Source organism: Callorhinus ursinus, unplaced genomic scaffold (assembly GCF_003265705.2).
Source record: "Callorhinus ursinus isolate GAN/ISIS: 27379988/994484 unplaced genomic scaffold, GSC_fseal_2.0 scaffold19, whole genome shotgun sequence".
NCBI lineage: Eukaryota > Metazoa > Chordata > Mammalia > Carnivora > Otariidae > Callorhinus > Callorhinus ursinus.
Window position 1 is genome coordinate 12,169,074 of NW_027397081.1, and position 12,886 is coordinate 12,181,959.

The 12,886-nt window shown below is 42.3% G+C and overlaps 1 protein-coding gene across 9 annotated transcripts in view; it reads right to left on the minus strand.

The window, feature by feature from the left end:
- Window positions 1–12,886, minus strand: part of CADM1 (cell adhesion molecule 1) — a 321,496-nt gene that overhangs the window by 53,996 nt on the left and 254,614 nt on the right. For all 9 annotated transcript variants that reach the window (XM_025893591.2, XM_025893590.2, XM_073903781.1 and 6 more), the window contains exons 2-5: window positions 11,612–11,758; window positions 9,911–10,063; window positions 3,474–3,611; window positions 1,057–1,215 (exon numbers count right to left, since the gene is read on the minus strand). In XM_025893591.2, coding sequence (XP_025749376.1) covers window positions 1,057–1,215; window positions 3,474–3,611; window positions 9,911–10,063; window positions 11,612–11,758 — 597 coding nt within the window. The remainder of the gene's footprint in view (window positions 1–1,056; window positions 1,216–3,473; window positions 3,612–9,910; window positions 10,064–11,611; window positions 11,759–12,886) is intronic.

Consider the following 12,886-nt stretch of genomic DNA (forward strand, 5'->3'; position numbering starts at 1 on the left):
CCACTATGCAAACTCAAGTATCAACTGCAATCTTTCAGAGGCTCAGTTACAGAAGCTCTCCGATAAAAAAGTGAGAAGTTGGCTACTTGGCCACAACTTTGCTGCAAGGATGGTTTTGTGCAGAAAACATTTTGGCAAGCAGAAGAGTCCACAGAGAAAATAGAGAGAATTGTCTTTAGTTCATTGGGCACAGCGAGGAGACAACCTCACTCCCCACGATCTAGCTGTTATTGATGAAGCCATTGAGATTATGGCACCGATCCCAAAGAGTTCCACTTTTAAACTCATTGCCATACTTTAAGCTAAAAATGGAAGAGAACATGCACTTTAAGACAAAATGCTGATGGAGAAGGGGAATAAAAGTCCCTTTATAACAAAAAAATTCAGCACTTCTCCTGGGGCTAAGAAAGTGGGAGGGACTACCCTACATTGTGAAGTTGACATAGAAATGATTATAGTCAACACTCATAAAATGCAATTAATTAAGTCATGTGATAGAACAGATTGGAATCATTTTAAAGTTTTACATTTGGGTTAAATGTAGTATTTTGAAAATCCTTTTTGGCACTCTGTAGTATGGCAGTGTTTCACTAAAATAATCCTTTGATTATTTTACTACTAAGACAACAAGATATAAACTCTATCATATGTATTCAATAAATGGCTTCTGAAGAGTTTTTAAGCAACTGCTACTCTATGCCCTCAGGATAAAATGCTCAGGTACTGCTACGATTTGAACGAACGTTTGTGTCCCTCCCTTCCCAAATTCCTATGTTGAAATCCCAATACCCACTGGGATGATATGAGGAGGCGGGGCCTTTGAAAGCAGCTCTGGAGATCTCTAGCCCCTTCCGCCCTGACAGGACATAGCAAGAAGGCAGTGGTTCCGAACCAGAAAGAGGGAAGGCTTTCTTTAGAACACAACCGTGCTGGTGCGCCTTGATCTTGGACTTCTTAGCCTCCAGAATGGTGAGGAATAAATGACTGTGGCTTATGAGCTACTCACTTGGTGCTACTTTGTTAGAATAGCCTGAACGGACTAAGACAGGTACTCACACTGTACTTCAAGGTACCGCTGGGTCTGCAAGTTTCCGGTGACAGCTGGATGCTCCACCTGACAGATCACTGGGACCCCGTCATCCTCCTTGTGCACCTTCAGCATCAGCTGACTGGTCACAGTGTACATGTCTGACCACTCCTCCACCTCCGATTTGCCTGGGGGACACGGAATATACCAAGAACTCAGAGTTGCATGAATTCCTATCACTCTGTTTCTATAGACTCCTCTCCCTGCCCTGACATTGCTATTTTAACCAAGATGATGGAAGCCACTCGGGATAAGGTTAAACTGTGGGTAGATAATGGGTAAAATGATAATTTTCTACTTTCCAACCTTACAGGATAGTATGTAAGATGCATTTCTACCCCACATAATAGATACTATTTTTATTTAAATATATTACATATGTTGTCTTCTATCTTAAAACCTCCCACAAAAAGGCAGCTGAAAGTTGAACCACTTTGCCATCTGACTGCTTACGGCATTTTGGAGGAGGAAAAGAGAAGTGCTTTTCACCCCTAACCACCATCTGAACTTGAAACGTCGAGTAGGCTGTCATGCGGTTTAAAAATTCCAGGACATCATCCAAATCTCCGAAGTAATTCAATCAGGAATAGAGATATAAACAATCCCCTCTGCCCACCCCCATCAGCAACAATTAAGAGGGAAAGTAACTAAATGGATTTACATAATTGAAACTGTAATTGAAATGTTTAAACTCTGAGACTTTTAGAAGACCACAAAAACCAACAACAACCACAACAACAACAACCCCGCAGTGGCCGTGGGGAGAGCAAAGTAAGGTAGAGGCTTCGGGCCAGACGGGAGCCTCGTCCAAGAACACCCATAAGAGGAGGGGGGAGGCTTCCGGATGGGATGAATAGGCCAAGGCAGCCCCTTTCCTGGACTCAGCACTCCCCGGGACATGGAGTACCGTTAACTTTCTTTTAATGTTTTGTACTTATCGGTTCGCATTTAATGGCTCAGTTCACTTAGAAAAGAAGAGGGGAAATGAGAAACTCCTTCCTCCCAAAACCATACCTAGGAAATAGGAGATTAAAACAGAGCAAGCTTTTTGAAACTTAAGCTGTTATATATAGATTTATCTGTTTCTAGATATAGATTTTTATATCCCCTTTCTAAAAGGCCTTATTCTTTTCTTCCTGGCACTCTTGATTTATTTAAGAAGCACACACTGAGCACTTACCTTGGCCCAGATACCAGCTACATGCTTTACAAACATTCACTCATTTCATCTGCCTGAGAATCTCCTACAATCTGTAATATTAATATCCCCATATTAGCAGAAATTGCTAAACACAGCTGACGTTTCTGTCAAATGACCAGAGCTGTCTGGCCCCCAGTTACTACTTGCAAAGCAACCTTGGAAAGCAAGGGGTAGGAAGGCCGACACACACGTGTTAACTCAGGATGACTGACACAGAAGGGTCAACTAGGGGACAGGCTGTGGCTGAGGCGCTGGCTAAGGGGGCAGATATTTGAGGGTACAGGAATCAACCCTGGGGTGGCCTAGGCCAAGGTTAAAGGAGTGGCCTGCATCACTATCACAAACTGCAAACTTTGCAAAAGAGCAGGCTGGTGAAACGTGCACGTGAGTTACAGATTCCATGAGAAAGGGGGTGCCTGCAGATCCACAATTAGGATATGATCCTTCCTATACTTAACACACCTGCCCCTACAGGAAAGCACGGTCAGCAAGCTGATGGCGCAGTAATCCATGTTAGAATGACTCGGAATTCACCACCAAGACCGGTAGCCTTTTTTAAAATGTCCAACGTGAGAATCTGGGGTGCTGACCCACCCGAGGTCACAGGGTGAATGAGAACTGAGGGACAACATGGACACCCGGAGTTCAGGGGACACCACCAACCGTGACTCTTCCTGGTCTAAAGAGTTCTAGTTCTTTCTGAGCATCGGAGTCAAAATCTAGCAACACCACAAACCATGAGAGACGATGGACTCTGAAAAACAAACTGAGGGTTCTAGAGGGGAGGGGGGTGGGGGGATGGGTTAGCCTGGTGATGGGTATTAAAGAGGGCACGTTCTGCGTGGAGCACTGGGTGTTATGCACAAACAATGCATCATGGAACATTGCATCAAAAACTCATGATGTAATGTATGGTGATTAACATGACATAATAAAAAAAAAAATCTAGCAATACCTATCACCACAAACCCTCAAACAACAGGGGGAGGATATGCATTAGATTCAATAAAATGCCTTTATGCTCCAGCTTCAGACGCATTTAGTAATTGATTACGAGCCCTATCTAAGTGGGCATTTTTGTTTTAGGGGCATGTTTGGCATTCATCTTTAATTTCCCTCAAGGTGTGGCCCTGCTGGAGTCAGGGGCCTGCCCACTACTTCCGGATAGGGCAGGCTGCGTCTCACCTTTTAGCTCCTTGTTCCCTTTGAACCACCTGATGGTCGTGGCTGGTTTGCTGGCCATGGCAGTGCAGTTGACTTCAATCTCCTCGCCTTCCACCGCTGTGTCTTTCTGGATATCGATCATCAGGTTGCGTGGTGGGACTACAAATTAAACACAGAATCCATTTCTGCATATGGTCTTCTTTTCATGAGAAATTCGTACCACCACTACTACCAAAAAGAGGAGACAACTAATGGACATTCCTGATGGGATTTTAAAACAAACTGCCACCGGAGGGGAAAAGAGACGTACAAAAGTCATCATCAAAGAGTGTGAATTATGTGAAAGTTTGTTAATTCAGAATTTCTTTCCTAAAGTTATCCTATAAAATGCCCAGCCTCCCGCTCCTAAGTTATCAGTGACCAAGTTATAACAACAGCAGTATTAGTTATCCATCGGTTATTAGAAAACTGACCAGAATGTAGATCTAAAAGTAAGACGAGTACACCTGAATGAATTTATCATCCTCATCAGGAAGGATCTGGAAGGACTATCTGTCCTTGAACTCAACCCTTGGATTTCAATCTTCATATGAAAGATTCCAAAGACAACCAGCAAAGATCAAAAACTTAGAGTCCCTTAAAAGAATCACTCACCATAAACACACACAGAAAACTTGTGCTTTAGAACCAGTTTTGTTCAGTTAAAATTATCCACAGAGAACTGGGATACAATCATGACTTCCAATGGACAGCGTAGTAATAAAATCCACTGGATGGGAAGATGCAGTAAGATAGGACATGCCAGTTATTTTGTAGTAATTTTTCCATGTTCTGAAATCTGATGCTCCAGATTTTAGAAAGCAAAAGTGAAAAAGACTATTAAGTGCCTGCAAGTCCATTTTATATGTCAGAATTAAAACCACTCTTCTTTAAGCATATTAAGCATATGTAATAAGATAGAATAAAATATTTGGGGTATAAAGTGCGAAATATCAAATCCAGAGTAGGTAGGGTGACAGGGATGGTGAAAAAGCATGTTATCTTTTATGAAACGGAGTTGACGGCGAGACTTCACATCAGGTGCACCCTTACCACAAGACGAAACTTCTTGAAATAAAAATCAGTAAGAATACGGAATTCAGCAGAGTGAATCTCAGACTATGTGCCCTGACCACCATGAATAAGCAAAGACAGTTCTGAGACTTATGATTAATAAGTTTCTCAACTCAGAAGAGAAACAAGAAATTAAATATGTATAAACATGCCATCCTGATGATCAAGTTGAATAATAAATCTCTGATACCGCTTCAATAAATTATGGGATTAAACCACGTATTTGGGATTTCCAACTGTTCGAGTGCCAATGTAAAATTCTGTGTGCAGGAAGACTTTTACATTGAATTGAAGCACTTGAAAATTCCTAGAGAGAACGATGGAGAAGAAAAAGGAAAAATGGTATGTTGCATATATTCCTCAGCAAGACAGTGTGTGGGGTGTGTGCGTGTGGGGGGGTGAATATTAGAGAAAAAGCAGGTTTCTTCTTTGTTCTCTGTATAAAAGGAAAAGAACACAGTTGCTCAATTGGATGTGTTGCCAAAGCGATATGGCCCAAATGAGTAGTTAAACATGGCAGAGAACTACCCTCGCTTGCATTAAAAAAACAAACAAACAAACAACAACAACAAACAAACAAGCGTAAAGAGAGATAGTCTAACATCCAATTTGGAGTTGCACATCTGCCAGCATTTTAAGTGACACAGAAAGGCAGCAACAAAAGTAAATGGGACGACTTCAGCTAGCTATTTCCTGAACGTGGATATTCTTGCCAGATGACAATCGGGATGGTTACAGATTTTCATCACACACACCCTGAGAGTTGATAGGGAATACACACAGAGACTAGATGTTTTGGACCAACAAAAGTACCAAATTCTGAGTGTGGTATCGTAGGAATATTGAAATAAAATGCTATTGTTAGAGCAAATGTCAGAGGAAAAGATTGCCCAAGCCTGAAAAAAATAAGATCTCGGTGAACTAGGGGGAGCAAAGTAGGAGGCAGGAAGACAAAACCACCATAGAGTAAAAGACATAGGAACGCCCCCCCCCGCCCCCCACATGGAGAAATGAAAGTCAGACAATAGTAATTCCTGTTAAGGTTCAGACAAAAATAAGAGTGATGGAAATCATTCTTGATGTTGGCATATGCCATGCCACCCAACGAGAAACGGGATCGAGTACGGTAACTGAAGAGATAGCACGCAATTTAAGAAAATTCAAACTGAGTAGGGGAGACTCCAGGAAAGCAGCCCTCTTTGGATAGGACAAAGAAGGGAATGGAGCCCATCGGATTCCAGCCTGCTTGTGTAACTTTGGAGAAAAACCCTGCTGGTGGCTCTGTGGTGACCTGGGAATCTTGACGGGAAGAGATCCCCGACCTGTTAAGAGCTTCCAGCACACACCACAGTCAAGTCTCAATGGCACCCAGCCTCCAACACAGGCTTTGTCAGGCATTTGTGTCCTGTGTGCTCCTGGGGCTCTTTCCTTCATGCTCTCCTTTCTCATGGCCTGAAAGCTTAGCTCTCCTCATTACAGGATCCCCCTGACCGCCACTAGCTGTTCCTCTTCCAGGGTATTTCTCTCTGGGAGATGGAGGCGGTCACGGAGACCAGAGTCTGTATTACCAATCATGTCTGCCGGTTCAAAGGAAGGAGATGGAAAAGTGCACGTATAAACGAGGCCAGAGGAACACCTACCAATGCCTCTTAGATTTTGTCTGGATGCTCAGAGCCTGACCAGCAGCAAAGAGACCCTCTTTGTTATGGATTACCTACTGCTTGGCATCACTTATGCTGCTTCTTCCTCTCCTGCAACACATATACCGTCAAGTCCCCTAACCCTTCCGGAGGACGCCAGTACCCATGCTAGGTCCTCGGGTCAACTTCCCGAACAGCTGACATCATCTAACTTCATAGCTAAAGTAAACATGTGGACAACTTGCCACGTCGTGGAAAACGGGACCAGTGCAGAAAAATAAAGGACTTATTTGTCATCGAGAAGAGCACCCTGAGAAAGAACTGAGTGATTTTATTCCAAGTCCACAGTGTTCTCAAGAGTGTGGCCAGGATTTCTGACTTTACTAAGATGAGAAGAAACAGTCAAGCGTAGTGGGAGCTGTGTGGTTTGCAAACCTAAAATCAAATCTGATCATGTGGGTCACAATGGTTTATTGATATTATAAAGGTGACTTCTCTGATTTTTTTTAACAGCAAAAAAGCTTTGGAAAACATAAACGAGGTGATTTAAGTCTTTCTAAAAAGAAAAGAATGGGGTCGGACAAGAAAAAGTTGAAATTTATTTTGGTCTATTAATTGTACCCTGTTTTCCCTTCAACTCCACAGTGTCTACTCTAATACAAAAGTGATTAGTAAAGTATAAAAATCCATTTGTGGGAAAAATGAATTAAAACTGCTACTAACCAGAGAATACACTTAAACGTGCTCTACTAAACAGACACATTTAGTAAAAACTGCCTGCGGCCATTAATGAAAATAACCAAAGATGTATGTAAGGAGGTGCATACAGATGAAAACCTGAATGGAAATCACAGTGAGAAATACTAGAAAATAGCAAAGAAATGTCAAGGTTCTTCTTAGCTAACCTCAAATCTATAAGAGTGCTCATTATAAACATTACGCCTACAACATTAAAAAAAATCAGCAATATCAAGATGAGTCACACGTTAATTACAACAAAAGAGGAGTCTTAAAGCTGATCAGTATGTGAAATCTCACTCCAAAACCCTTTGAAATAATTAGGTTCTCCTGCTCCTGGAATCTTAGGAGTGAACACTAATCTTAGAAGGACAGAACTGTAATAATATTAGCTGCTATTATCAGTAACTATATTTATCTTAAAGCGGTGTATTCTCTTTCTCATTCCGCTGTTTCCACGAATACTGGTATAAAGAGAGTTCTACACTACAATCTAGAGAAAGGAACCAACTCACACAAGTGGAGCGAGTGAATGGATATCCTAAAAGGCACCCAAATGCATGCAAAATATCATCGGCGAGTTTTCAGTTTTTACATGGATCAGATAATACACGTAATAGTAACTAACAAATAACCATCTCTACGTCTGGTAATTATGCTGAAATTTTTGCTGAATGCTTCAAACAGCTAATAGACACATGCACTAAAATGAGCATCTTCAACCTATGAAGAAGTTTGACAGCTGTGTAAGTATATATGGAGTCCTTTTCAGAGAACCATAGATAGAAACGAAGATGCTAATAGATCACTCTTCATTCATTAGAATATCTGAAAATTCTAAACCTTAGGAAAAAGGTCTGAATATATGAGTATCAGTGGAAATTGTCAGATTTTGGAATGTGAAAGACTCAAACACTGATGACAACAATTTCACTCCGTCAAAGACTCCCAGAGTCAATTCAGTGGCAAGAATATTAAATGAATACATAATATCTGCAGAAAGAGCATCTACTGGTATTACTTTCAAGTATGTTTAAGTTAATGCTTCAATACAAGACAAGCAGGAACCTATTACTTCTAGAATAATCAGACCTCCAACAGGATTACAGGCATAAATGCCTCTCAAAAGTCTAGTGCTGTCATGTTGACTCCCAAGCACTGGGTATATTCAGTCAAACTGGCCCAATCCAGTGGGTCCGCGAACAAATGTCCCAGATTCCGGAAACTGACAGGCATTCAGTGCTTGCCTGTGGCCAGACCTACTCCCAAAAACAAAAGAGGTGCACCTTCAGGCACATTTGGGATTTTATTGAAAACAACCCAGGCTAAAAGACACAAAGGTTGTGAGACAGAACAATAGGGTCTGTTTCAAGGTCTAAGATTCTAGATTTGCACCATGTGCTTTGTAACCCAGGCAGCATGGCTCATCTCTCTTCTTATCATTTCCTCCTGTGGAGGATGGTCATACTTAAAAGGTATAGGTAGAAAAATACCCTGAAAGCTATAATATTCCATTCCATTGCTATTACTCTTATGGAAAGGCCATAACCAGTGACGGGTCACTGGGCAGATGGTCGGCTTGAAGTCTGCTTATTGGAGTAACTCACTGGCTGCACAGTGTTTTCAAATACTTCTCAACAACTACATGGACAGAAAACCTCAAGGCGCACCTGAAAAACACCAAATTAAGTCATCCCAGCAAAACCTTCCACGCTGATTATTTCTGCAGGTCTAATAGGGATTAATGCTAAAATGAAAGCAGACATGTACCTCTGCAAGTGATCTACTGTCCAACACAGACCAAGGTAGAAGCTGCATGACCTGACATGGAACAGGACTTCCTAATCAGTATTACTCTCATCAAGAACATGTATGTAAGCACTAGGGACATGTTTTAGGTTAATGAATGAAAAAATATTTTCCCGAGGCAGCAGTCCAGTATGTACGTCCAGAAATACATATATGTTCACACACACCAAGCGGAAATGTCCTTCATGTTTATCTTTCTTCCTTAATCTTCATATCATTACACCGAAAAGCTGCACTCTGCCGCCTCAAATAGACTTTGATTCATCGTCTTTCTGAAGGTGTAAATCAGAGATCTTGCCTCATTCTATAGTGTACGTCCTTGAAAACTCGCTTTCAAAAATCCCCATCAGCTGCTGTTACGTACTGGTGTACACGTTTGTCTAAGAGGTGACTAATTCAGACCACCTTCAACACAAGAGTATCTGCTGACTCTATCAAAATCTAAATATGGAAACTTAGCTACTGGGGTTTTCCTGAAAATCACAATCTGGTGACTGTTAAGACATTCAACTCCCTAGAAGTGTCCTTAGCAGCCTGTCAACAGTCCTTGCTTATTATCAGCCTCCTCGCCCCTAGAAGCTCTTAATTCTTTTATGTCCAATGGTTGCAATTTGTGGCAAAGTGTGTGTTCGTGGGGTATGATTTTTATAGCATCGTCTAGGGTATAAGCAATACACAAGGCGGTGAGTAAAGCCGAAGGTAAGGAGATCAACAATATTAAATGAGATGTAACTCAGACGGAAAAATTGTTAAGCAGATTTTATAAGCGAGCGCTGTCATGGGGTATAGATGTGGTAGCCCACCTCCTCCACTCCTGCACAGAAGGGGAAAAAGAAAATCCTGGTCATTTAGAAGCAATGACATTTCATGTGGTGAGTGATTCATTTGAGGGCTCTAAATTCTCTTGATCTTTGCTTCTGAAGCTTGAGGGCTGAAACCCAAGAGCAGGTGGGATCTACGAAGACTGCTGACTGCCATTCCTTAGAGTGTTTGGTAAAATAGGCTATTTTTAAAATTCAGCAAGATGGCCGTTGATTCTTCCTAAAACAGGTTTGAGGAGCAAAATTTACCATTAACCTCTTCCTTGCTGCTGGAAGCCATCGGTAGTAAGGGCCCTCCCACTCCGTTTCCCAGGACACACCCCCACGCGTCTCTCACCCAGCACTGTGATTGTGGTATAACTTTCTTGTGGGGGGTCAGTGTAGAGCTGGCAGAAGTATCTCCCTTCATCCGAAATTGAGACATTTGTCAGCGACACCTTGAGTTCACTGCTAGAAAAATTCAGCAACTGAAACCTGCTGTCCTTCAAAGCTGTGAAACAAAACACAGAGGTAGTGATTAGTAGGAAGACATGACACACAGTCCATTTTCCTTATCTAGGGGAGGAGAACATTAGGAGACTCGAAAAGCCACTACAGAGAAGAAAAGTCGATTAAGTCTTCGTGCACCTGTTGAGTACTGCTTCATGCTTCTTGAATTACTATTTTGGGCTTCTGCAATAACTGCATGTAGACAAATAACCTTGTCCGAAAGGAAACCGACACACACGAGGGCTTATGGGTGTAGGCACGCACGTGTGTGCTCCTTGCTGTCAGTTTCCAGCCCTTGTTCGTAAACTGTTTCAGATTCTCCACCGGAGTTCAGTAAAATGAAAACAGAACGAAAGCGCAGGCTGTGGGCACTGAAAGTTCAGGGAGGAGGACCTATAGAGGCTTTTGAGTTGTCTCTAAAAAATCTGGGGCCCCTTAAAAAAAAAAAAAAAGCAGTTCCAAATTATGAAGATAAAAAAAATCACTATCAGTAATTTCAAAAACAAGATGGAAATAATTAAAAAAAAATTCATCGCAAAACAATCCAATTTAACTTGGATGCACCTTTGTATTTGGTACTGTTGGAGGTGCAGCTGCCCAGAGTCCACGACCCAGGGCCTCCCAAAGCCTCAGACCCCGCCTGCAGTTTCCTAATTGCATTCAACTTCACAGTGGGAGACAGATGAGGATAAAGCAGGAAATCAGAGTCACCACAAAAATCATGTCTGTGGGCTCTTTATTAATTTCAAATATTCACTTTTAAAGTCCTTGTGTCAATTTTGGCAAAGGCTAAATTCATTTATAATGACAAAAATTCACTCTAAAAATGGCTGGCTCCTCTTCTTTTACCTTCCTTCGTGCTCTGAGCTGTTCCTTAGTTTTATCAACTCTTTCCACAGTTCATGAATGTTCTGGGCCATTGGGGAGAATGGGGACAAGCAGATGTGAAGGGACATCTGCTTTGATTAGGCACCCATGCTCCCAAAGAGCGATCTTGGGAAAGACCTGATTCCTGCTCCGGTTAAAGCTCTGAGATCCATTTGAACCATTTCTGGGATACACAATTAAGTTCCAACGATTACTTTTTGGGATACCACATTTGCTAAGACTTCAGCACATGGTAACCTCTGTCTACCAGAGGTTACGGTGATAGGAGATTTTGGCTTTGTCTTTATAGGCACACATTGCCTTGGAAACTTCCATCTTCAAACCAAACAGATTACCCTTCAGAATGCTCTATTTTCCTTGCCTTACCCTATTTGAGTTGTTTGTGTCAGCTAAGTATTTGGGACTCAATTGCAATTCACCTTGAATTACTACAATCAATTCCTATTGCAAAGTAAGACTGCTTTACTTTTAAAAGGGACCATTCAAGGTTTCTATTAAGTAGAAAGATTATGATTGCATGTCTCTTCTTCCCTCTGAAGAATTGACTAAACTTTAAGCATCTAACATTAAATTTAGAAAAGGAGGCCTTGGTAATCTCTTTATCAAGACAACATGTAAGAAAAAAAAGTTGCCACCTAATGCTACAGAGATAGAAACTTACGCCTGAAGTCTCTGAAATAAATGGTCTGCCTGTTGGGATTCAGCAGCTGAATCACAGAGTCGTCACTCTTATTGACTTGGCAGCTGATGGTTGCGACTTCTCCCTCGATCACTGTCACATCTTTCGTAAACAAATTCTGTCCATCGCCTTAAAAAAAAAAAAAAAAGGAGAAAGGGATTTCCATCAATTAAAATTTGGTTAATGGCTCAGTTAGAACAAAAGACAAGAAACGTATTCCAAAATGGGCACCAAGGGCGATACTGGGGTGGCTCCCATCTTCCTCCTCAGTCCACAAAGTGAGTCCGTTGATCCCAGAGAGACCCAGGGGCAAAATGTGACTAAGCCTGGGATCAACATGCTCTCAAAAGTCGTGATGCCCACGTCCCAGCCCCCAGTTTCTTGTACCAGTTGAGGAGTGCGCTGGAAAGGTATGGAAAGGTCGGAGAGCTGACTTTTCTAAGAAGCTGCAGCTCTCCCGAATGGAGTAGGGGAGAAGCATATCCTCCACCTCAGCTCACATGCCCTTGAGCTAAGCTATTTGGTCGCCTCACAGAAAACTCAAGGGGCCACTTAATAGAAGTAGGGAGGAGGGCTCAGGAAATAATCTCATCTTGTTGGCGGATGTCGTCATTCCCAAGGTACAGGCCGTCCCACTGTTTACTGGGTAGGAGCCAGGACCTACCCAAGTAGGAAGCTCTGGGATCCCAGTAATACCCTGGGAAGGCTTAGAGTTCAGTCGGTTACTCTGCTCTCAGAAACTCACGCCTTCACGACTCACCCAAAGCCCCAGGCGGTCCCAAACCAGGCCCCTTCTGTCGATCACCCCCACCTAGCCATGTAGACGTTCTCTTTCAGAACTTGGCACAAAGTCAAGGCGTTCAGATCCACCGATCGAAGGCTCATCTCCAGATCTGCTCTCGTTTGTTGTTTCTATGATTAGTGACAGCAGTCAGGGCCCCTCACAAATGACCCGTATGATCCACAGCGCAGGTAGGAGAAGAGGAGAATTCAATTCATCAGCCGAAGATGAAGTAATTGTAGAATGTCCCATTCTGCACCCAGCACAGCAGAGGACATAGAAATACGGGGCACTGTCCTGGCCTTTCAGAAGCCGCCACGTGAGTGAAAACTGGTATCTAATCTTCACGTATGGAATAAAAAGTGTGGAGTGGGAAATGTGTATAATGGTCGATCAGGAAGGGGAAGAGGAAGATTGCTTTTTGGCTGTATGACCTCAAGTAAAGTATTTAAAGTCCCTGAGCCAGTTTCTCATCT